This window comes from Vanessa tameamea, chromosome Z (assembly GCF_037043105.1).
Source record: "Vanessa tameamea isolate UH-Manoa-2023 chromosome Z, ilVanTame1 primary haplotype, whole genome shotgun sequence".
Taxonomy (NCBI): Eukaryota; Metazoa; Arthropoda; class Insecta; order Lepidoptera; family Nymphalidae; genus Vanessa; species Vanessa tameamea.
This window is the reverse complement of record NC_087341.1, coordinates 3,028,258-3,054,642: the sequence shown is the minus strand read 5'-3', so window position 1 is coordinate 3,054,642 and position 26,385 is coordinate 3,028,258. Positions and strand designations below refer to the sequence as shown.

Below are 26,385 nucleotides of genomic sequence, written 5' to 3'. Positions count from 1 at the left end.
TATCTACTGCCTTATTTATGAAAACATAGTCGCTGTTCAAGTAAAAAAAAAATTACATTGCATTGTTATTACTGTGTATTTAATTAATTATAATTTAACAAATGGTCTTTGGACATAGAGATAGTCGTTCGTCGTACTGTCTTGGAACCTTCCCTATAGATAAAAAAGTTTCTGTAAAAACTTTCGATGCCATTATTACTATAAATTATCAAAATAAGGATCAAAAATGTTTTTTTTATATAAACAAGTAAATGTTTGTGTATCAATTCCTTTTCACTTTAGGTATTAAATTTAATTGCTTCTTTTATAAATACTTATTGCATTATTTATTGCTGTTATTAAAAGTACTTAACTCGTTATTTAAAAATATTAAATAATCAATTGTATATTGAAAATATACAGGGTTATAGGTAATTCGACGTATTCCCGTTAGGAGGTGATAGGGGTGACTATTTGCGATAATTTTAACCCCCATATGCATGATGCAAAAGTGAACCATTTTTGAGTTATCACGTTTTTTAGATTCACTTTTGCATCATGCATATGGGTGTTAAAATTATCGCAAATAGTCACCCCTATCACCTCCTAACGGGAATACGTCGAATTACCAATAACCCTGTATAATATGAAAAGTCACTAACATTTTTTTATAAAATTTAGTTTTTGTCAAAATATTACCTAGCACACAGCATCAAACCGAGTTATTTTTAGAAAGGTTATTTTAGTTTTTAATCTGTTTATCTTTACTATTAGTTAAACTAGCAGGGGTAAGTTTAGGTTCCATGGAATTTAGGCCTAAATAGATTAACATACTCATAGAAATATATAAACGACTAGATGTTGCATGTAACTTCAACCATTTGGAAGACAGTTTGCTCATAGATTTTAGGTAACAACTGTTTATATACATACCTATAACGTAACAAAAACCTCTATTTTTCATAATTTTGTCGATATAAATTTAATAAGTGCGATTCGAATCAATAAAAACGTATTGTCAGAGATTTAACAATTCAGTAAATATTACATTATTTTAAACCATTTTATTCTTTTTAATTTATAAAGGATTTAGGGAAGTCCAAGTGCTTTGAAAGTTGTCTAGTGTTGTACAATGTTTGCATATTTCAAAGCAAACTCTTGATTAAACGTTATCAAAATCGGTACAGTACAAGCCTAAGAACAAAGCGATTTAAACAAAAGCCTGTAGGTATAAAAACCAATGGATATAAAAAAAATCGTCTGTTCCTAGATTTATTCATTATGTTTAATAATGTTCTATAGTCGTATTTGCATTAAGAATGCTATAGCTTCAAAGAGTGATCAATTAGATTTTAAAATAATTGCGTTAATTCATTACTCGTAAAAACTAGTCAAATAATTATTGATGTAGTTTTGTATATATACATATTTAGAAATATATCAAAACGAATACATATAAAATAATAGAAAAATTTAAAGGTATTGCATAATATTGTGTTAATACATAGCAATACATTTCTCTAAATATTTTCTGTTATTTTATATATTATAACCCCTTCATATTAAGCAATGTTTCTAAATGAGTTTATTATAAATCATATTCTAACAAAAATGTAAGTTAAGAATTAATTTAAAAATTATTATAATTTCATTTAGTTTGATGACATTTATATATTCCAATTGCGTTTTATATAGCTAGGGATTTGGACGCAGTATACTATATACAATTTTATGGAACAGTATAAATAGCATCAGTAGTTACCAAGTTATACACTAATTTAGTTTATCGCTACCTGACATGGTGTAAAAAACTCGATATAATTTAGATTTTAAAAGACATACAAATAATATGAACAGTATTCAGTATCGTAAGCTATATAGTGTTATGTTCTGTAATTCAATGTTTCGATAGTTTTTTTTTATAAAATCTACCATTCCAGCAAAAGTGCTACAAATAACATTATAATCGCATCTGTCTTTTTTTAATGTAAAGCAGCTGAATTGTGATAAAAAAATCACATTTCGATACTTCGTTTTAATATAACGAAAGTCCAAGATATAAAGAAGAATATATTAAGGATGATGACGAAAAAAAAAAATAATTACATATACTTTTGCATATTTTATAATTATAATAATAATAAAAAAAGAAACAATCTTCATAATTACTTTCTGTAAATTCATTACCTATAGAACCTTTAAAGTATTTTAGAAGTGACAAACCAAAATAAAACAAATGCGACTTTCAATTAATTAATACAAAAGCCATTTTTATGAACACAGAGATACAAAGCCAGCTCCCTAACTAATTTTAACTGCATTCTATACGCTAATAGACTATAACATAGACTTATGTCACCGGATGTAGGTCATTAATGGCCATAATAATAACTTAACATTATTTACTTTGAAATAGATTTTTAAAGTAACTAGAGTGTGTGTGGGTTTACTAATATCATTAATGATCTACAGTTTATTTCCACGAAATGATTTAAATAATGCATTGATATATTATTTAAAATAATTTATGAACCAAACTTGAATGTAGTAGGTACTTGTGCAGGAACAGTAAATGAATAACCTGGAACAAATAAGTTTAAATATAAATTCAATTCTAACTGTAACATTAAAAAAATAGCTTTGAGTAAAGTATGTGTTCTTATATTGTCCTTCAAGGGTAGTTTTAAAACATCGTTGAGCACCCATCTCCACCGAATAGAATTAAAACGGTTGGTATTATTGACAACTTGACAAAAATCAATAAAATATTTACAATTGATGATGATGAACAATCAACTAAACCAATATTATTATAATTTGGTTGGGTTATATTGTAATACCCGAGAAATGGGCCTGTAAAATGTCATTTTTACGCTTTAAGTAATAATTTCTAAACTGCTCGGATTTAAAAATAGTTGCTCTTCTTTAGCTATAGCTTTTGATTTATGCATAAATATACATACCACCACTTTGTTCAATGCGTCTGCTGTCTTGTTGGGCTTTACGCTGATCAGCTAATACAAAAACAGTGTTCAACTGTTTCTGTTGCTCCTCAGTCAAAACACTGGTCAGTGCATGATAAAGTGCTGGTTCACTGGTCGATAAAGCTGTTAAATTTAAGAAAAAAACTGTCATCATTTTTATCAATTACAAAAATCAATCTAGGTGTAATTTCCGCCACCAGTTAGAATGCAATTATGTTGACTGTTAATGATTATACATACATAGTCTATCAAAAATTCAATAAACTTTTCTATAAGGTTTTAAAATTTTTCAGAAAAGAGACATCCAAAAGTTTTAACATAAGAACTTGATAAAATCATTTGAATCCGTTTGTTCACTGTCATAATTAATATCATCTAGAAATAATTTGATTATTAGTCTTACCTGACAGTGTGATTTTAAATTTGATATATTCATCAACAATGCAATCTTTCTCGTCGAGTGGCGTCGTGTAACACTCGATAGCAGTCTCGTCTGGTTCAAAATCGTCGTCATCCTACATACAAAAGCTTTCATTCATACATTCCATTAAATTACAATAATTGATATAAAAAATAAAATAAGAAGATTTCCGATAATGGATAAATATGACATTATTTTTTTTAATAATTATTATAGCTATTATGGTATTCAATACTTACGTCGTCACTTTCGTATTCTTCAATCTTGGCAGTTAGATTGATGCCTTGTTGTGCACTATTTTTTGTCGCTTGTCTTGCGAGATTTTCCAAATACTCATTGTTCATTTGATCGATATCATCATCATCACTAGAAAGCACCTCTGTAAACAATATAAGTATATAGTATATTAAAAAACTTTTTTTTTTAACTAAACCAACCATAACAGTTACAGAGAATACTGGTCTATGTTTTGTAAATGATAAATATTAAAAAATTTGAAAATTATATACATTTTCAGCTAAATATTACCTTCATCCTCATCTCCATCATCTTCTTCTGATGATGTGTCTTCGTCAGCCTCGGCTCTGGCTTCGTATGCGCGTTTTAAGCCATCAAACAGTACCAAACATGATGGAAGAATTTTAGGCAAAATTTCATCAAGGTTAGGTCTTTGTGGTCCCATTTCGAGTAGAGTGCAGATACCGAGCACACATAGCTTCCTATCGTGGAGCCTGTAACAAAAACGAAAAGTGTTATTAATTTATTACAGTTATCTGTGAAAAACAACTATTCAGGTAAATGATAAGAAATCATTATTTGTAGTGTCAAATAGGTAACCATAGTAGGTCTATTTTAACCATCCGTACTTACAGAATGGATGCTCTAAAGTGGCGAACATGTATGTGAATTATAATAATTTGAAACATTGAATTCATGCTTGAATACAAGCAGCAAATTTGGAGTCTGAACAATCAGATATGCCAATACCAAAATTTGATAAAAACGCGACTGCTATTTCTGTTGAAGATGATCAATTTTACAAACAAATTTGTGCTAAATGCTATCGTAACATGCTATCGGACCGAAAAGAGTAACATTTAGGGAATCAGTAAATATAGCTGTTTATTTAGGAGATTGCAGCATATTTAGGAATGACTGCATAAATTTAAATGCAGTTTTTTCTATCTTAGCCTTTTAGTCAATTAATTAACATTCAAGGAAATCTTTGCGGTTCCTCATAGAACACAAATATTTTCTTTCAAGCTAGACAAAAACAGCTGGTTTACGTGACATTTTACAAATTATTAATACAGATTGCCAAAAAAAGGCCACAACATTTTTATTCGTCTTATGGGAGTGCTATTATTTAATGCACTGTGGTTAAGGGTTTATCTATATAGTCGTATGTTTAAAGGCCTTGTTGAAATATTTTCATAAAATTTTACTTAACCGAAAGTAACGAAGGTTTTGGTACTGTCCTTTTTTTGCCCATAATCTTATCGAAGATAGTTCGTTCTAGACCCAAAGACAGCTTAAGCTGCTTAGTCATGACGAAAATTTTATAACTTTTTCCAATATTTCCAATAGATATGGCTGTAGCGGCGCACAAATTACTAGCGGTACACATACAGTGTGTATATAAATGTAGCTGAAAGTTACAGCTTTAACGACATATTACGCTACGTTTTTTGAACATTTTTCGAAATGTTATTAACACGAGGACTGGTACATATGTCTTACTGCTGTTCCCCATAAATATGATGGTATAACTTAGGATTTTAAGATTATAAATTGATAATTAAATATTTTATTAAGTCATTTTAACACAATATTAGATAAACATAAAACTTAATAATTCTCGTTACTATGAACATAATAAAAATGCCTATATTAATACATGTGAATGCTTGTATATCAATCTGGCTCTACATACAAAGAAGCCATATTGTTGCCAATTGCTTGTAAAATGCAGTAGTATTTCCAACAAATGATGCCTGTTTTATATCTATGATGAGTAGTTAATTTAATGAATCTAATAGATTGATATTATTGAACATATGTTACTACTTAGAAATACATACCCCATGAAGCAGTCTGTGTCATGTATCCACTGTTTAATAAAGTGTTGTGTGATAGACGCATTAGGAACAGACTCTTGAAGTTTATTAAGAATGGTGAACAGCAGATGTGGATTGCAGTACAGGATGGCTATCAGTACCTAGTAAAAAAATGTTTTATATTAAAACAATTCTCAATATACATTAAAATATTATGTAATAATGATAGTACCTGTAGTAACATAGTTCTAAGTTCAGATGTCTTGACTTTTCTAGTAAGTCTACTCAGAACTAGTTCCACAAATGATGGAAGACAATGGTCTATCTTTCCAGAACATTGAAGAACTATAACTTCAAGAAGTTTTGCTGCATATACCTCTGATTCATCTTCAGCATCCGAGTTAAGCACCTGATCAAACAAATTTTTTTTTAAGACTCCGCTCATTTAAGACGCTTTGGTTACACAGTATTATCAAAATGTTATTAATCTAATCATGACAGCCGTAGGACCAATACATTGCAACAGCAACAGAACATTCACTTGCAATTTTGCCACTACTACTAATTAAATTAAAAAAATACATTCTTAAGGATTCCTATTTTAAATCTTAAATAGAGTTTTATAAATGTACACTAATAAATGTTTCATCTGATTTGCATCATTAAATGAAAATCAGAAGAATTGATTTGACATTGATACATACATCTCAAGGTTTATTGACAACATGTCTATTAGGTACAACCAATGAAGCTTATATCATCTAAATATGCAACTATATATCCAATGAAAATAGATAAAGAAATATATAGATATTGCAATTATATTATATGTGAAAATAAGCAATAAATGGTTTAATTGTATTTATTAAAAGAATTCGCATTGCATTTTAAGTAAAATATTGAATTGATAACTATAGTGATAGTGATATTGCTGCTTCACTAAAAGTAATTTATAATATACATCTTAACTATTTTTGCATCACACAGTGAATTTAACATAAATTGTCTACACTCTGCACTCGCACTGCACCCTACTTAAGAAACTAACATATACTAATTCACTTATTATAACCCAATTAATATTTTAATTAACTTACCGCTTTGACCATATTAAACATAGCAAGTATGTGATTCTCATTGGACAGGAATGCATTAGTATCAACAGTGATGTAATTGTGAAGTACTGGCATCATGTCTGTGAAGTAGTCGAAACCCTCTTTTTCGAAAACTTGATACAACATCTCCAACACTTTCCACATGTCTTCCGATATTGTTTTTGCAGTCAAATTGCACAATAATGTCATTGCTTCTTCATAGTATTCTGAAATATTATAGTTTTATTATTAAAAATAATCGTGATCTAATACAAGATAATCACAACTCTCAATCAAAATTATGAAAAAGTTACCTATAATATTGTGATGTAGAATATGTCCAACAACTCTTAAGACTGTCTTTTCTAATTGTGCCATTATTTCAGGATTATCTTCCATTACATTTAGTACTGTTTGCATTGTGTTTAGAAGACCCATAGCTGTGATTGCCTTTTCATCTGTTCCAGAATCTGTTTCAATTACTTTGCTAAAGGTTGTTGCTAAATGATCTGTAATTTCATAGGCCATAGGCATCAACTGCTCTGTGTATAGTGGTACAATCTTTTGGAGAACATTTGCTATGTTATCATTTTCAGTTTCTCTGATAACCTGTAGCAATTCTGTTGTGACAGCCTTAACTTGAGGTTCTAGTAATTTGTGCACTTTCTCTTGGGATGTTAAGAGCATTTGGAGGGCAATAGCTGCTTCTACCTTAACTGGTAACTCTGCATCAGTAAGTAGTGCATTGACAGTGTATCGGACAGCCTCAATCAAAAGCGGTTCACTCTTGAACCGAACACTAGCAAAACAATGTAGAACCCAGCAAGCCCTAGCTCTCATATAACCTAGCTGACTGTGGAATTCAGGAAAGACATATTGACTAAGGAGAGAGTCAATTTCTTCTTTGTAGAATTTTTTCTTAATGAGGATGTCATTTAGTGTTCCAACCATATGTAAGGCTCCATCTCTTTGCCTTGGTCCATATTCCCCACTTTGACTCGTTAAAACTTGCATGCAGAGATGCATTGTTCTCTCCAACATATCTTTTCTTTTTTTACAACAAGATATGAGTAATGTCTGTGCTGCTGTTACAGGTGACACAAAATCTTCAAATATATCTAAAATAAAATAATAAAAAAAATAAAATTAAATTAAATTTTCAACATAAATAATCATTTGGGTTTATAGATTTCAAAAAGTAATAATTGATAGATAAATACAAAAAGCTTACCAAATTTAATACGTATGTACTCATGAGGGTCAGTGAACCAAAGCTCTTCATCAGCCTCTGAGTAAGACATAAGTGGAAATAGAACATCTTGAATGATTGCAAACATGTGTGGCTTCAATAACTTCCAGGAATGTGCATGGCTCACACTGTGAACAAAATATGTGAACATTATATAACCACACAATAAAATATTATTGTAATAAATATATAAAAGTTCCTAACATTCTATATACTAAGCATTATATAAAATTCTGTTAAAGAGTATTGTATTTAACTTACCACTGATCTATGTAACTGATAGTTTGCTGCAATACCCTTGGTGATACATAAACTTTGTTCCTGTATTGATCCAGTACTCGGAGCAAAACCTCTAAAATTCCTCCTGTGAATGTAGTTAAGTACCATTCAGCAAACTGGGCATATTCATCACGTGCATTAACTGGGCTTCCATACCTAGGAAGAGAAAGTAATAAAAATATAAGATAGAATGATTACTAATTAATCAGACTACTATCATTGTAAGGTTTTAAATAAGTTTACCTCTCAAATAAACGGTATAAAGTATGTACAGCCCATTTTTTGCATTTCCACCAAGGCAGTTCCATACGTTCATCATCATCAACTTCAAGAGTGCTATCTGGTACAGGCTGCTCCATTACTGACCTCAGGACTTCCATCCATTTGGTGAAAATTTCCTTAGTGATCAGGTCCAATGGCAAAATGTACTATAAATAGAAACATGAAAATATTTGCAATGTAAGTTTTTCTATTATTTATAATATTTTTATTTAAAAATTTAAATTAATAAGATAAGTAAATTTACTTTTATTAAGCCATAAAAGCATTTGAGTATTTGTTTCTGTATCAGAACAGATTCCATAGATTGGTCAGCTTGGAGATTCACAATAAGATTGTACATCATCGGTAATAACAAGTTCATGGCTTCAATGAGTGGAACCCTTTTCTCAGCTGTATGATATTCATAGCTTTTGATAAGCTGATATAGACATAGTAGAGCTCCCATCCAACTATTTGGCTCATGGTTTTGTAAATATATGTGTATTTTGTCAACAATTTGAGTCCATCGTGATGGGAAATCATTTTTTATTATGGTCTTGAGACAAACACACAGTTGTACTCTTATAATATCAGGTGCCTGGACAATAGCATCCACTATCATATCTCTGATCATTGCACGATCTTGTTCATGAATGCTAAATGGTATTGGCTCCCCATCCTCTGCTTCCTTCTCTTGCCATCCAGATGTTATCATGTTCTTTAAGTAAACAACTCCAGCTTGACGTACTGGTATTGACACCTCATGTAGCATAACACCTTGTAGTAATGTAGGAGCAAATCCAATTATTTTGTGAATCTGAAATATTATTTCATTATTATAATTATATGTTCAGGTACAAAAGAGGTGTGTCTGAATTATTTGTATACGTTAGTCTCACGAAGATTTTTATCAATAGACAGATCTGAATTTTTTTATCTATTTTTAGTACATTTAAAATTCAAATGTTGTCTTACAATATCTAAATGTTCGTGTTGTGTGGTTAAAATAATCTCATTCTCATATATTACAGCGGGGTATGCCATATGCAAAGTGTCAAATCGAGAATCTTCCAGGTTATATATACGATGCATAAAGCAACTAAGTAATGAATGTATTTAAAAGATAAAATGATTTAAAGAAATTAGAATAGCGCGGCATGTCATTGTCTACAAAAATTAAGAAGGCATGAGCACAATGGCATATCATAGTCACTAATGAACTGTGCAAATTGGTCGCATTGTAAATTTTTCGAGCATGTGGATGACAATATGCGATGTACCTGAGAGAGCTGTTCTTCTGCTTGCTGTCTCTGATTTGGGTCAATGGTAGCGCGCAGTATTTCCGTCAGCTTTCTGGTGTCCATGTTTTCGTGATTAACATTAAACTTTTTATTAAATTATATTTCAAATTTCAATAGAGGACATGAGCCGCTACCGCCGGGCGTGGATAGAAAAGACAGTTTGTCTTTGGTTAGTTTAGAAGATTGGTCACGTGATTTACAGAAAATATAAACATGGAACTACACTTTGTGATAAAAACACTAAATTGTGTATTTATAATGATATATTAATTAAAAACATTTTAAGAATAAATGTATAAAAAAAAGGATTTTAATTATAAGTATACAATGAAAATACATTTTTTCTTACTTATGTACTTTATCCTACCTAATATTGCGAAAGTGAGTTTGCTTACTTATCTAATTTTGTGGTAAATCAAATACCAAGACTCATACAGTCGTCAGAGAATTCCATTAGTTATAAATTACAAATGACTCTGAATTATATTAATATTGAACACGTTTTTTAAGTTTTAAACTGATCTTTTATTTTAAGCAATGCAGGTCGGTCTTGAAACGCAACCCATGGTGAAGGAAGTACAAAAATACCGGCTGGCACGCGTTGCCGGTGCCTCGCTTGAATTGCCATGTCTTGTAAATTCTGACTATAGGTAAGGCACTCTTAAAAGGTCCCAGAAGGTCCTTTAAATAATTTTAGTGGGAGGTGAGATCGCTAGAACACTTCTTGCACTTGTTGTGCTTATGACGGAACTGGTTGAGCGTATAATGCTTACTATTAAGAAACTACTAAGAAAATGATAAATAAAAGATTGTTTGTAAAAAGCCAGTCATATTTATTCATTGACTGTAATAGGAAAGGATCCGGGTGGCTCTATAATAATTGTGAACCTAAATATTTTAAGCGCTTTGACCTTGAAAAAGCCGGGAACCTTGAAACATTACCTTAGCTCATTTTCCTGTTTCGTGTCTCCCTATGTATGTATGAGCCATTTTACGTATTATTATATGTAAGATAATTAGGGTCGCGTCGTAATTAGGTCGTGCGTGTTGCAGGCCAGCGCTAGCAAATGCCACCTCAACTCTATGGCCAGAAACTGAAGAAGGAAATACAAATTATTTTCACATATTATGAAAAATCAAAGGTATGATTACTTTTGGATTTATTAACATTATAATAAATTGTCCAGATCGTAGGAAGTTTTGATCACTAAAGAGAACTATTTAAACAAATTTAACTATTTTAATGATAGATATCGATCTATTTTCAATAAAAAGTAGTGATATCTTTGATGCAAACATCAGGGGTGAAGGAAGTATGACGGTAGTATAATAATCGCTCAAACTGGCGGTGTAAAAACACACTGAAAAATGTTTAAGGACCATAGAAATACTGTCATTTTTTATATCAAAAACTTTATAAATACTGTCCAAGATATCCTTATATAGGTAATATGTAGTGATTCTATTATTATCTTTGGTATATTCTCGTTAATTAATATCATGCAACACTATTTGGTGTTGCATGGTATTATTTATATCAATGTCAATGAATTCGATCTGTCGCATAATATAATGTCTCTGAGTCAAAGAAGTAGAAATTAGAATACTTGATGTCTGGTGTTAAAAAAAACAAATAATAAATGTCTATTCTACCCATTACATATAGAAAAAGTCGACAACAAATTACGACGGATATTTCATAATTTATTGATTAGATATTGATTTGAAATTGGCCGCGGTCGAATCTGGTTTCAGTGATTGTATCGTCAATATTAATAAAAAAAAAATCGTGGTCGCCGGTATTAAACTTTAGTGTATTTAAATTTGTTCTCGTAATAAAGCATTAAAAATGGATTTTAAAATGCACGAATATACCCATGCTGTTGTCGGAAAAGTGGTTCCTGCTCTTCGTGCCACTGATCGGGCGGACATGAATGATTCTAGACGACAATATGATTATTACTTGAGATTACTCAAAGAGTTGAATCTAGAACTCATCGAAATAGAGACTGATGCTTTTTTCCCTGAAAACATTGTATTGGAAGATTTAGCCATAGTTTGCCATGGTATTGTACTCATGCCGAGACCCATTTCAGCAACTGAAGAGATTATTGTAAGTATAATTTTATTTAAATATAATTCTTTATGTCCAATAGCCTGAATGTATATGATTTTTTGGTTCATTCGATCAACAATTAGTAATTACTACTATTATTTGAAATGAACTAAGTTATTTTAAATATTATATTATGGCATTTTCATTCTAGTGTATACAGTAGTATTAACATAAAATTGTAAGTATTTTCATATAAACAACTTACCCATGTTATTTCTAGACATTCTGATTAGAAATGTAATTGAATTGAAGTGTATCACAGTACCACTTATCTTTAAATCTAAGTTAAGATAAATAATATGACTAATATCAATCATTCAATCACTGCATGAATAGCTCTTTAAATACATAATAATGTTCTTGTGGGTGTAACACCCACTTTGTTACTATGGTTCATCTCGGGAATAAAACAAAACATGATATAACTTAAAAAATATTTTTACCTATGCCAAATAATCATTGATAATGCATTTAAAAATTGGCATTTTTAAATAGTCTTGTTATAAAACTGATACATAATAAAATACAAAAATAATTTGAGATTTTGATAAAAAATTATTAGTAGTTATAATAAAAAAAAAATTAATAGCATTTCCAAAACTGAATATTTATCAAATCACAGTAAAAATATTACGATAAAAACAAACTACTTATTTTCACAGATGCAATTTTTAAAGATGCATTCAGTAGTATAGTGTAAATATACTTTTTAACATTTTGGATATATTGGACAAAATAGTTCTTGATATTGATCTATTATATTATGCAGGTATTCTTATTTCAGAATACAATACAGCACCTGTGCACTCTGTATTGTTAGTATTAGGAAACTCCTTTAATAACTGTGAAATTATAAAACAAAAGACTCTATTCTAATGCCTAAGAGTTGCCTAGTAGAGTGGGCTTCAATACTTTACATTAGTAATATTACATACCTCAGCTCAGTTTACTTTATGTTCAGCAATATATAGCTAAACTAACCTTTTTTTTTTTTTTTTTCTCGCTGGAAAAACGCGTTACGCGCTTCCCCCACGTGATGGAAGGTGGGGGGGTGTGTGGGACTCCCCGGAGCCCTGGACGCCGAGTGCGCCCAGGTACGCCGGGTTTACCCACTAAAAAACCAGCGGTACCCTCTCCGTCTTTCGGCGGGCGCCACGGGATCGCTTACGCATGCTACCGTGACGCCCTGACGGTCGGCCCGCCTATGCGGGCCTCCAACACCTGGAGGGGGTTCTCGGGGTACTGAGACCCCCCCTAGTCCCTGCGACGCCTATTGAGGCGGGGGGAGAAGGTGCGCGTAGCGCTTCTTCCTCCTCCCCGGTCGTCTTCGGCGGAGCGGGTCTGCAGCGGCATCCTCTTCCCGCTCCCGCTCCGCGGCTTCCTTCTGCGACATCACGTTTTCGCAGAAGGAGCGCATCTCCGACCAACACGTCTCGCTACCGAGCATTTCGTTGACGATGCTCGGCAGCGAGAGGTCTCCGCCCATAGTCGCCGCAAGGGTGTGCCTCTGGGGCCCCCACGCAGCACACTCACTCAGGGTGTGGAGCGCCGTGTCGACTGGCGCACCACACTCGTGGCAGGAGGGTGACACCTCCCGCCGCGCTAACCCGTGCAGGTACTTGCCGAAGCATCCGTGCCCGGTAAGTACCTGCGTCATCCTGAAGGTGAGTGTGCCCTTCTTCCTCTCGACCCAGCGACTCAAGTGGGGGCGGATCGCCTCCACTGTCGCCAGGCCCGCCGTGGGTGACCCCAGGTCCTCCTGCCATCGGGCGATCAGGGTTCGCTGGGCTAGAGCCCTGATCCGCCCGACCTCCGCCGACCCTGGACGGTCGCCGCGGTTCCTCGCCTCGACCCGGAACCGGTACACTTCCGCGAGCACCTCCGCCTGGAGCTCCCAGGGCGGATCGCCCGCGAGAAGTGTCGCCGCAGCCCACGACACCGTACGATACCCTCTGACGCCTCTCACCGCTATGACCCTCTGCGGCTTTCGCAGCAGGGCCCGGTTGTCAGCGGTGAGGGCGTCGACCCAGATCGGGGCACCGTACAGCGCCATCGACCTCACTACGCCGGAGTAGAGACGCCGGCATAGCGATCCCGGCCCCCCCACATTCGGAAGGAGGCGGCCGAGCGCGGCGGCGGCGTTGATGAGCCTCGGGCCGAGATGGACAAAATGCTGCCCGAAGCTCCATCGACCGTCCAGGATGAGGCCCAGATACTTCATCTGGGCCTGCACCTTGATCACCGTCCCCTGGACGGTGATACTCGCCCCTCGTGGGGGTCCTTTCCGTGGACCGTGGAAGAGGAGGGCCTCCGTTTTGGATATGGAGACCCTCAAGCCCAGCATTCCCATACGGTCCACGGTGAGAGCCGTTCCGACCTCGGCGAGGCGAGCCGCCTCCCGAAAGTCCCGCCCAGTCGCCGTGACGAGGGTGTCGTCAGCGTAGCACAACACCCCCATCCCGGGAAGGACGGGAGCTCGCAGGAGCCAGTCGAAACCGACGTTCCACAGAATTGGGCCGAGAACCGACCCCTGTGGGACGCCGCAGCCTACCCGACGCCGGACCAGCCTCCCATCTAGCTAAACTAACCTAATTTAACTGTTGGTGGCTTGCCTTAATCAGAAATATGCATCATTAAAATAGATTACAATATTACAAAGATATAATAGTCTTTGTAACAAAAGTGTTACCGCTGTTTCATTAACAAAGTGACACACTCACAGATTTAGAGTAGACTAGATACTGTATTTCCTCTTTTGCAAGACGAAGCACCCCAGGCATACTTGAAAATGAATAATGATAAACACAAATTAAATTCAAAGTTTTCACCTGGGTTTGATTCCATAGTTTTTGTACATTTTGTACAAAGTAAAGTTGATTATAAAAATACATATGTTTTTAATATTTTGATGTATTATTTTTTAATAAGAGTTATGCTTTTGTCATTTTGTTGAGCACACCCAGAATTTTAAAATATAATAAAATATTATATTCTTCATATATTAATATTAAAAAAGAGGAAAGTCAGGTAATATGACTGCAGTTACAATATTTAGGCATAAAAATGATATAATTGGTCTCAAACATTGAATAAATAGAAAAAATGGGCATGTCCATTAAATTATAGTTCCAGTTTCATGACCATAATAGTCAATAATAGTGATGACATTCAAGACCTTATTACTCATTACTTAACTACTCTGACCTGGCATAATTAACCTGAATCTAATTTAAAGTTTGTAGGTCTTCATATCCCTAGAGATGAATTACATTAAAATTATGATGTGTGTAAATAAAAGTGTAGGTGAATAGTCAATATTTATTTTCATATTGAACCAGCGGCAGAGAGGAATAGTCAGATAGATAATGCTGTGGTGCATTGAGAAAAACTAGGCTAAACTTATAATTAATTAGTTATATTAGGATAATAATTGTTTACTACATTGCTTTTTTGATAGGCACTGTTATAATTAAATTGCAGTTATTATAGCTTCTAGAACCGCAATGATTCCTCTCCATTATCAGTCATTATTTAGACTGATAGAACTGACTGACTATTTTATGTGCGTACGGAACATAGCGCTGCAGGGTAGCAGTGTAACAAAGTAGGTCAACATCAGCCAGAGACACGTTCGGACCGCACCTTGACTTTGTAATATTTATTGTATACTTATATATACTTTGGCTTTGTTATTTCTGATATATGATTCTTTAAGTACTTATTTATGGTTAATTAAAAGAAGGTAGATAGTTAATGAGTACTTGTCTGATATTGACTATGTATGTTATTAAATTTCCTTTAGAAAGGTCAGTTAAAGAAATAACAAAATGTCGAAAAATATATTGATTATGAAAGGCATATAGAGGCTTACTGGCCTCTTATCCTGTGTACTTGCACCTCGGCCCTAGAGTATATAAGTCATTTGTTAAGGTTATATAACAAATTAGTTATTAAAAACTTTAGGCTTAAAATCTATTTATTGTTTCTTTGTCATAAAGAACAAAATTCATTCCCCAAATGCTGATTCTATGGTTGGCTAAACTTTGATAATATAAGATGTTGATTTTAATTTGCAACATGTACCCTTAAGTATCTCTCACCATTCTGCCATAACCTATTAGTCAATTTAAAAAAAGGAGAAGGTTATGTTACATAATATGTATTTATTTGGATAAAAGCAAAGGACTCAATTGGTTTAGCTTTAGGTCATTACTAACATTCAGTAATACAATTGGTAGTAAATATTTTTTGCCTCACATTACTGCACACCAGCTGCATATTCTTTATGGTATACATAATATGCTTACAGATATAGATTATATATTATGTACTATTGAGAAATTTCATAATACAACTTATACCAATATATTTTTAGGAATAAAAAAAATGTTGTTTGTTTAAAATGTAAAATGATTTTAATTTTACACACACATACATATGTACATGCAGCAGTGTTTAATTTAATATCAATAATTACAACTTATGAAATAAATTTAAGTGTGTACATAATCATTATACCTACCTTATTAATTAATATTCCGAAATCTTTTGATACATCAGTATATCATGGTTGCTTAGATTCGAAATAAACTTACATATAAAAAAATTGAGCGAAAAAGATAAGCTTCCCATTTTTTCCATTTAAAAAACCTAAGAAAAAACAAAAGGTTAGTCTTGTAATATTTTTTTATTGTCTTTTTTTTAGATGGCAGCTTTGAAAGATGTGTTTCTCGGAGAACTTGGTCACGATATTATTGAAATTACTGATCCAGAGGCAAAACTTGCTGGGTCGGATGTTTTGTTTACAGGTAATAATAAATTGATATTACTTTTTCAGTTTCTATTTTCAAATAAAATTTAACATGCTGATATTTAGGTAGCCGACTTCATACAAATCCTATGAAGATAAGCATATTGAATGGGCCCTTAGTGGCACATTATAATCGATATTTGAGTGGTTTACCGACATAGCGATACAAACTATTGTGCTAGATTAAGACCTCTGTCCATTTTTATTTTTGAATGTACAAAATAAACATATAATAAAAAAAAAATACGTAGTTAATTCAAATTAATTGGTTTAATTAACTAATTCCTAATTTACCCTAGCCATTTTATATTAGAAATATTTATATTAGTTAGGTCAGATTATAATTATGTGGTTAAATATTGTTTTATAAATTAGGATAATCCATATATATAATAAACAATCAATTTCTAACAATAATAATTCAATTCTTATTCTTGTATGTTCAATAATATTTTTACCTTAATATAAGTTAAACATTTTAAAAGTTTTTATTAAAATCATTGTTACTATTGATTTTAGGGAGAGAATTCTTTGTGGGTATTTCTGAAACAAGCAATGAAGCAGGGGCTTGTGCACTTGCTGAAGCTTTTCCTGAGTTTCCCTGCACACCTATCAAGGTAATATCAATAATTACATTTACTTGTCACAAAAATTGTAATATGAATAATTCAACAAAACAATATTTTTTTTTATATTAAAATCAAGCAGAATCAATTATATTGTATTTAATTAACATGCTTATGTAATTAACTTGTTTGTATAGTATCTAATCTTGTAGAATTATGTTCTAAGTGCCAAAAGCCTACTTGAATTTTGTCATGTTTGATTTTGGTTACAATTTTATCACAAACATTATATCTCCTAACTTATAAAATAGTACATAATACACAATGCATATAAATGTACTATCAAGCACTTTAGCACCTTAACAGCCATCTTAGAAGAAGGACATCATCATCCTCCTGCCCTTATCCCAACTCTACTTGGGGTCGGCGCAGCATGTCTTCTTCTTCCATACTTCTCTGTCGGACGTCATCTCACTAGTAACATTCTTTCTAACCATATCGTCTTTCACACAATCCATCCATCGTTTCTTGGGTCTTCCCCTACCTCTATATCCATCCACATCCATTTTCAAAACCTTTCTCACAACATGGTCCTCATTCCTCCGCATAACATGCCCATACCAAGACAGCCGGTTTCCGGATAGCTTCTCGGTTACCGGTGCCACTTTCAAACTTCCTCTTATGTACTCATTGCTTACTCTATCCATTCGCGTAACACCACACATTCCTCTCAGCATTCTCATCTCCGCCACATGCAATTGTCTTTCAGTCATCCCTTTTATAGCCCAACTCTCTGATCCATATAGAACAGCAGGTCTGACCATGGTCTTATAGATCTTCCCCTTAAGTTTAAGGGAAATACGGGGGTCACAAATTGTTCCCGTAACCTGCCGCCATTTCATCCACCCTGTGTTAATCCTATGCTTCACCGTTCGATCTATTTCCCCATCGCCTTGAATGAGTGAACCGAGATACCGGAAGTCGGAGCAGACTGGAAGGGCCACGCCATCAAGCGCTATGGCTTCAGGACCGGAGAGACCGTCGAAATCACAGAACATGTATTCAGTCTTCGTTCTACTGATTTTCAAGCCAACATTCTCCAGTTTCTGTTGCCAATCTTCCAATCTGCTCTGGATCTCAGGTCCATCTTCACTAACCAGTACAATGTCGTCGGCAAAAAGCATGCACCAGGGTGCCTCCTCCTGTATGTCCGCCGTTAGAGCGTCCATAATTAGCAGGAAGAGGTAAGGACTTAGAGCCGACCCTTGGTGCAACCCTACAGCCACACTGAACTGGTCGGTGTTGCCGGCAAACGATCGGACGTAGGTACAGGATCCCCTGTACATAGGACGGACTAACTCCACATACTTCCCAGGCAAACCTTTCTCTTTCAATGCCCACCATAACACTTCACGAGGCACCCTATCATAGGCTTTCTCAAGATCAATGAACACCATGTGCAGGTTCTTGTGAGCACGTCTGTACTTCTCGCACAATTGGCGGAGTGCAAAAATAGCGTCCATTGTCCCTCGACCTGACATAAACTCCAACTGATTTTGGGTAATTTCACTCTCTTCTCGCAATCTTCTCTCTATTACCTTCTCCCATACTTTCATAGTATGTGACATGAGCTTTATCCCTCTATAGTTGTCGCAATCCTGTACATCCCCTTTATTTTTGAAGATGGGCACTAGCGAACTATTGCACCATTCTTGAGGGATGGTTTCTTCATGCAACAACTTATTGAAGAATAAAGTCAACCACATACATCCGTCAGTCTTTAACACCTTCCACACTTCAACTGGTATGTCATCTGGACCCAAAGCCTTCCCATTTTTCATGCTTTTGACTGCTGTAATTATCTCTTCCATGCTTATTTCTCTTACTAATCCCTTATTTACTTGTGCCTCTTGGAAAATACCATTCCAGTCATTCTCTTTATTCATAAGCTTTTCAAAATAAATCTTCCATCGCTCTTTTATTTCCTCATCTCTACATAACACCTTACCCGCCTCATCTTTCATGCATTTGATATGTGTTATATCTCTCGATCGTCTTTCTCCTTCTTTCGTAATTCGGTAGAGTTCCTTCTGGCCTCTAGGGCTGTTCAGTGAGTTGTACAACTTCTCTTGTGCCTTGGCTCTGGCCACTGCTACCGCCTTCTTTGCTCTTCTCTTAAATTCCTTGTAAACTTCCTTTTTTTCATCTTTTAAACTTGTATTCACATTTTTTACAACCTGCCATTCTTTAAATGCCACTTTCTTCTCACTCAGTACATTTTGCACTTCTTCATTCCACCACCATGTATCCCTATCTATCAGACCTTTTCCTTTCAACTCTCCAAACACGTCTTTTGCGACCTTCCTTATGTGCCTGGCCATCTCATTCCAACATTCATCTACCGATTTCTCTTCCATATCATTCATTTCTATCATTTTCTCCAATTGAATGAAACAATGATCCAGTAAAAAAAGAGCTCAGAAAGGCAGTCGGTAAAAATATTTTGTAATAGTTTGCAAGTATGTGTGATCAGTGATGCTGTCTGATGATATAATCTTGTGGATTAAAATAATTTAAATAACTAATATAAAAATTATAGATAAAATACAACATGTCTTTGCATAATATGTATATTATACAAATATAATAATTTAAAAAAGAATACAAAACCCTATTACACCAAAACACTAAGCTGAATAATATTAATGCCATGTTTTTTTTTTTCAGGTTGCCAAAGGTGTAAGACACCTGAAGAGATATTTCAGCATGGCTGGACCAGATATCCTCTGCGTGGCTTCAAGCAAAGAGGCTCAAGAGATGCTGAAGAGAATCGAAAGGGAGGCTACATTCACTTACCAGACCCTCACTGTTCCGGAGAATGGTGCAGCCAATTGCTTATATGTGAATGGCACTCTCATACACCGTGCTATTGAAGAAATACCGGAATCATTCAAGGTATTTGTTTAATTATTGAAGAAATTAGCTAAACAAAGCTTTGACAACTCGTGGTGTCTGTGATAACTTCCAAAGTAGTGGCAAGAATAAACTTTGATTGTTATCAATATTATTACTATTTTTATCAATTGAATAGGAAGCCAGGTAAGCCTGATGTATAATGATTATTTGTAGTGCCTCTATGTATGATGGTGAACACTTATGAACAGCTGAACCACTTGCCAGTCTGCCTACACATACCAATAAGAGGCATAGTTATTAAATCACCTACAAAGATAAATAACAAATTATCATCTTATATCCTATTCACATTGCATGATCAACACTTTAAACTTGTAAACTCAATATATGTGTAAAATGTTTCAGGTATTTTGTGAGAAGATAGACTTTGCAAGGCGATCTATTTGCTTCTCTGGACTGGCTAAAGTCTCTACTGGACTTACTGCTTGCTGCCTCCTGGTGAGGAAACTTTAAGCTGCCATTACCATCTGGTAATTTATATCTTGATGTGATACAAAACAGATCTTTAAAAATGTTTCAATTATTTAAAATAAACATCATCAATGTTGATTCTGAGTTGGAATTTCAGGCACAAATGCAACATTTATATTAATTTCAATATTATACTATAATATTCTGTTTTATATAAATAGTGCAAATTGAATAAAAAGGTAATAAAAAAAACATCATAATGACCAATAATAATTAAGCTTGTGTACCGCTATTGCGATTTAGAATAAATATTAAAGTGTAATTGAGCCTAGGAGAGAAACGTAAAGTTTCTGCCAAGTATTGATTAAAGTTACAGATTAATTTGTTGCATTTTGTATTTATTTACAAATAATATATGCGGGCTTATTGGCCCGACTTATATAATGCGATAAAATTATTGGTCAATTTCTGGTTATTTTACTTATTACATTTTGAGCATCTGTTTTGTATCTCATCTAGACTGCGTGTATAACGAAAAGGCTAATTTTAAACTGTGTTCAAGGAGCAAGTCCAAAATTTGAATTCTATAAAACAAATTTGAAAATGCTTTAATTCGCTTTTGTTCTAAATTTCAATTTTGGATTTTATAAACTATGCTTCGGTTTTAAAAGATTTCGTTATTTCATTATAAAAGAATAACATTACCCATTGTGAGTAATTATGTTGAAAATATGACAGTGTTATTATGAAACAAGAGGTCGTTTTTGATAATAAATTTCAACCTTTAGATAACACGCAAAACCGAAAGACTACATTTTACCTCATGTAAGATAGAAACACATTCATCTTAAAACTTATCAGTAAATGTATATTACATAAGACATGTTGCTTTTGCAATATTATCATCAATATGATTCTATCTTTACTATTTAGTATTTAGCTTCCATTCCCTAAGTTCCAAGACTGATATGAAAATCTTTAAAAACTACTAGAAGTATTATAACAATTATTTACTTAGATTTCATAAAAAAATATTTCCCTTGTAGGATTAATATCTCAAGCATTCCCAATTTAGTTTTAATATCAACCTTAAATACCTAAACTAACAATACCTAATTATATTCCATTGTAATAAATATGTACAAAACGCATAATATCTGTGTACCTGTTTATGTACTTTTCATTTTAAGGTAGCTTTTATTATATACAACACTAAACGTTTACACTTGGCGCATTTTACACTGGCACAATTTTTGAATTTTGAATGAGACATTGACGTTGACAGTTGACATAATTAAGTAAGAGTCCGTCAGTACGTTAAAAATCATTTAAATATTCTTAGCTTTATTATCTTATTCTATTAGTTTAATAAAAAACAATAGTGTATGTAATGGACAAATAAAAAAGTTAATTATTTTTTTAACATAATCAAACTATTTGAATTTGTTGTCTGTTTTTCTATTCTGTGTCATTTATATTTTGACCGCCACCTTGTTCGCTGTGAACGCACAAAGCTTAATACTTAGCACTGTTTTGCAATTCATATTCAATGAAAATGTACAAAGCGCCTTCGTGTAAACGTTTCAATAATTTTAATGTCAAATAATAAAAATAAACATATACTATAATGTTTTACATTGTCCTTAGCTCTTAGTATTTATGATTTTTACAAAGGGACAGATAATTCTACTTGATTATTTTGTATTACATATAAGGAGGTTTAATATTTCGTTTCTACAAATTGATAAAACTAAACCTTTATAATCGATGATTGAATTTCAATGATTTTACATGTTAAAGTATCTTGTGATTACAAATTAATATATTGAAAATTATTTATTAATATATTATTGTTAAGTATGTTTATTAGTTTTCTTATAAACTTGTTTAATTGTAAACTTTTATGAATCTCTAATTAATTTAATTTAACTGTGTAAAATATATTTTGTTCTAATTTACCCATGACAGTACTACATGACATTGCCAGTACTTATGTAGGAAATTAAATTTCCATATAAACTTTATATGTCGAGATCTCTGAATCAATAGGTTTTGAAATATGGCATAGTTACTCTTGATGTAGACCCTCGCTAAGAAAGGTAACTTTGTATAAATTTACCCATACGAAATCGAAATCAAAAACAGTTGAATGTATACCTGACAAATTATTTAAATATTTCAACTATACAAAATCTAATTAACATTTCTTTTATTTATTTATATATTTACGAGCAAAAGCAGCTTTTTTCTATTTTAAATAGTCTTGACTTGCACAATCAGAGCACTTGCTAGTTTAAAATTAAAAACTTGATGTGATTCAATTTGATGTCTGATTGTTGTTAATCTTTGATGTTAAACATATTATTAGATGTTTTAGATTGCAAATATAAAATATTGGAATAATCATTAATTTAAAGTTACAATTTTAAATAGAAATTTAATTAATGAATAACATTTACATTCGAGTATTATTTAAAATTAATAAGCAGCTGTAATTAATTATTATTCATGTGTATCTAGCGTAAGCGGAACTTTTAATCGATTCACTGTTCTTATTTTAAATATATTTGTAAACCATTAAGGTTAGTAATTAATTAATTAATTATTGTGGTGACATATTCCTTTTTTTTAAATAAATATGCAATAATACATAATTATATCAGGTTATTCTAATGGCATATACAATAGTTTTTAGACCCAACAGTGTAGTACCACCGTAGTTAAACTACTTTTACTATATCACAATATATATTAAAAATATTTTTTATGGTAAATATAGACAAAAAAGGAAGTGTTACCGCCAGTATTCGAATTTTAAATAATAATTATAATTTTGCACAAGTCGCTTAGAGCTGTCACGTATTAATTATGCACTTAAAGTATTTAGTAGCATTCCTTGAACTATTATTGCATTATTGATGTGTATTTATCGGAACGAACATATAATGTACTGTTATAAATGTATAAGTAATATTAATCAATACAACTAAAACGGATAAAGGCTTGAGATTCTTCTGAAAATTATGCATTTGTTTTTTAATTAACAATTGAATTAATATCTTACGACGTTCGAAATAAGAACATAATTTGCATATATCATGTTTAAGTAGTCATGATTAATATTCGTTAATTATTTTAATCACTATAATAAGATATTTATGTAGTATTTTAATGTATTGATATGAAAAAGAAAAATCTTGTCAAATGGATCTTAGTATTGTATTACGCATACGCTAAACTGTCGTTTATGTGAAATGTTTTTCACTTGACTTATTATAGTTAATAATAATCTTAAAATGATACGATACCGTATGTATTGTAGAATTTCAATAAAATGTTATGAGTGGTGTTTGACTTTTATTTAAACTAAGTAGTTGTCGGTTGCGACTTAGTTCGCGTTTTAGGGGTCGATCGTCAGTGGTGAGGCGTGGAAACTAGCGTGTGTTTGTGTGCTCGTACGTTCCTTTGAGTTCGAGCTTGCTTCATTCCAAATTTTATCAATTCGTCCCAGTGGTTTGGCCGTGAAAGAGCAACAGGCAGACGCAGTTACTTTTGCATTAATATTAGTATAAATTACCACATTCATTTTATTTTCGGCGAATATACATATATGTATGTATTTTGTTGTTCTTCAAAATACGCAAAACGATGCATGACGTGATGACTGTAATGAAAGTATGTTACTTTTATGTTCTATCAAATAAAAGATTTGAAGGAATGTATATTTTTTTTAATAAGTAAAAATATCCTGTTCCTATGACGTATGACTTTTGCTTTTCTCTTAAATTAAATATTGTATGCCGATAGATGGCGCTTATTTTTAAAATCGATGCCAACGTTGCTTAGCGTAGAGCCAGTGTATTGTAGTTTGAACGAATTTCGCCTGGTGACGCTTTCAAGGACCAATAATAATAACAAATAATATATATGTTTCTATAGTCGTATTTTTTAGAAAAGATGAGTAATATCTCATCACTGGCTAATTTTTTCACCGAGGTTTCTTATAAATGGATAAGACCAGATTTTATTAAATTTGTAGTTTGAATAATAATTATTGATAATAATGCTTCAGACTCGTAGGTAAGACAATAAGGCAATTGCCATATATGATATTTTATTCTTATCATATTCGACTTCAAATTAAACATGGCATGTAAGTTGGTTGTTTATTGCTTAACGATTAAATAAACGATTTAGCCAAATAGTAATGCTTAGTATTTTTGTATTCCGGTTTGAAGTTTGAGTGGAATTTCAGGCGCAAGGGACATAACATATTAGTTCCCAAGGTTGGAGGCGCATTGACACGAAAGGATACTTAATATCAATTATTTCTTGCCAAAGTATATGGTGTTTACTTATTAAAAGTCACATTTGTAAGTCTCACTACTTTAATTTAAAAAAAAATGGATTGTTATATTGCTATTTTTAGCCTGTGATCGGAAGATTTTTTAATGAAAGAAACATTGGCTGTGTGCATTACTTCTATTTATAAAAAAAACTACATTCGATCACTCTCCGTTGCGTGTTATCTGACATGCGTAACATTGGAAGAACGTTTTGTAGCGCATGTACATAACAAAATTAAAAAAAAGAAAATTAATCGTTTCATCATTAGAGACTAAAATTCAAGTAGCGTAGTAGAATTGGTATAACGCTTATTTTAATGTAACACAGTATTATTCAATATTCAATAGAAACAAAATAAATTCGAACTTTTTTAGATAAAAAGACAGTTACATTACAATTAAGAGTTAGGTACTTGATGAAACAAAAACATTTCGTTCATCTCTAACGTCGTTAACTTTTATAAATAAGTGAATGGTAAATGATTATTGAATTTTAAAAGATCTAACCGCTCCTAATTGCTTAATTGCGAAAAGGACCCATCTTCAGGCCTTGTTACTAAATTTGTCGTAAAGCACTTAAAACAGGGAACGCTTTACACAATTATGATAAATAATTAAAATGAATATTTGATAGTAATGTTATAATAATATTTGAATTACGAAGACAATTTAATGATAAAGGAGATAATTTTTTTAAACACCTGCTTCAAGAGCCCAAAAAACATTTAATGTTTGATAAGTTATTATTTATAAATTATTTTTTAACGATGGTTATAAATTAATGTATAAATGATTAAATTGAAACTAAATAATTACTTAACAATACACCTTTAGTAATTCACTTACTGTGGCATTGATTGAAATTGTGTTGATTTCAAATTAGGAAACAAATAACGTTATCTCGTATGTGCAGTGGCCCTTACAACATTAGGCAGCTTTAATGTAGGTACTTCCACCAAAAAGAATAATATAGAAAAAGGTTCGACACATTCTCGGCATCATTGTTTTACGGAGCCTTAAAAGGATTTTGTTATTTGGAGCTCTTTTCATTTGAAAAACGAAATAAATTGATTAATTCATTTGTACTCGTATTTAATGCAATTTAAAGTAAATTGACTAGGAAATATTTTCTGAAGTATTTATGCTGTTTTTAGCTTAGACGATTCAAAATAACCACAAAATAAAACGTATTAATTATCGAGAGAAAATTCGTAATGGAATCGCACCTAATTATATAATAACCTATACAGATATTATAAATGCGGAAGTTGCTCTGCCTGTCAGTTTGTTGTGCTTTCACGGGCAACACATTGAATCAAATTTGGAATGAAGCAAGGATGTATCTACTTTTAATACTTTGCAGCTGATGACTAACTGTAAAAAGCGAGCGAAGCCGCGGGCGACGACTAGTAACTAATATACTAGAATAAGCATTTGTAAGCGGGTAACTCTAGTCTCCAACACGGTGTTACGTCATAGGATGTCCTTATTAATTATATCTATAATGATTATAATCGAAAATATTTATTTTACAT

The 26,385-nt window shown here is 32.7% G+C and overlaps 2 protein-coding genes across 2 annotated transcripts; one reads left to right on the top strand and one right to left on the bottom strand.

Moving 5' to 3' along the window:
* Window positions 1–2,091: 2,091 nt before the first annotated feature.
* Window positions 2,092–9,788, bottom strand: LOC113403862 (importin-7). The gene is made up of 14 exons (XM_026644481.2): window positions 9,605–9,788; window positions 8,590–9,141; window positions 8,307–8,491; window positions 8,046–8,219; window positions 7,767–7,912; window positions 6,850–7,653; window positions 6,539–6,762; window positions 5,674–5,850; window positions 5,466–5,602; window positions 3,913–4,115; window positions 3,624–3,763; window positions 3,367–3,478; window positions 2,943–3,086; window positions 2,092–2,560 (listed from the first exon to the last, which is right to left on the bottom strand). The coding sequence occupies exons 1-14, from the start codon at window positions 9,686–9,688 to the stop codon at window positions 2,505–2,507; spliced, it is 3,138 nt and encodes a 1,045-aa protein (XP_026500266.1). The 5' UTR covers window positions 9,689–9,788; the 3' UTR covers window positions 2,092–2,504.
* A 1,424-nt stretch (window positions 9,789–11,212) lies between these two features.
* On the top strand, window positions 11,213–21,782 carry LOC113403866 (N(G),N(G)-dimethylarginine dimethylaminohydrolase 1). The gene is made up of 5 exons (XM_026644489.2): window positions 11,213–11,738; window positions 16,447–16,549; window positions 17,071–17,168; window positions 19,845–20,072; window positions 20,439–21,782. Exons 1-5 carry the CDS (start codon window positions 11,475–11,477, stop codon window positions 20,544–20,546), a joined length of 801 nt encoding a protein of 266 aa, XP_026500274.1. The 5' UTR covers window positions 11,213–11,474; the 3' UTR covers window positions 20,547–21,782.
* Window positions 21,783–26,385: the final 4,603 nt, after the last annotated feature.

Excerpts from the sequence above, each read along its gene's own strand:
- LOC113403862 (XM_026644481.2), bottom strand. The coding sequence starts at position 9,688 with ATGGACACCAGAAAGCTGACGGAAATACTGCGCGCTACCATTGACCCA. Across the intron at positions 7,913-8,045 it reads ATCAGTTACATAGATCAGTG|TGTGAGCCATGCACATTCCT; the intron begins GTAAGTTAAATA and ends TTTTGTTCACAG. Across the intron at positions 7,654-7,766 it reads GTACATACGTATTAAATTTG|ATATATTTGAAGATTTTGTG; the intron begins GTAAGCTTTTTG and ends ATTTTATTTTAG.
- LOC113403866 (XM_026644489.2), top strand. The coding sequence starts at position 11,475 with ATGGATTTTAAAATGCACGAATATACCCATGCTGTTGTCGGAAAAGTG. Across the intron at positions 16,550-17,070 it reads GTCGGATGTTTTGTTTACAG|GGAGAGAATTCTTTGTGGGT; the intron begins GTAATAATAAAT and ends TATTGATTTTAG. Across the intron at positions 17,169-19,844 it reads TTCCCTGCACACCTATCAAG|GTTGCCAAAGGTGTAAGACA; the intron begins GTAATATCAATA and ends TTTTTTTTTCAG.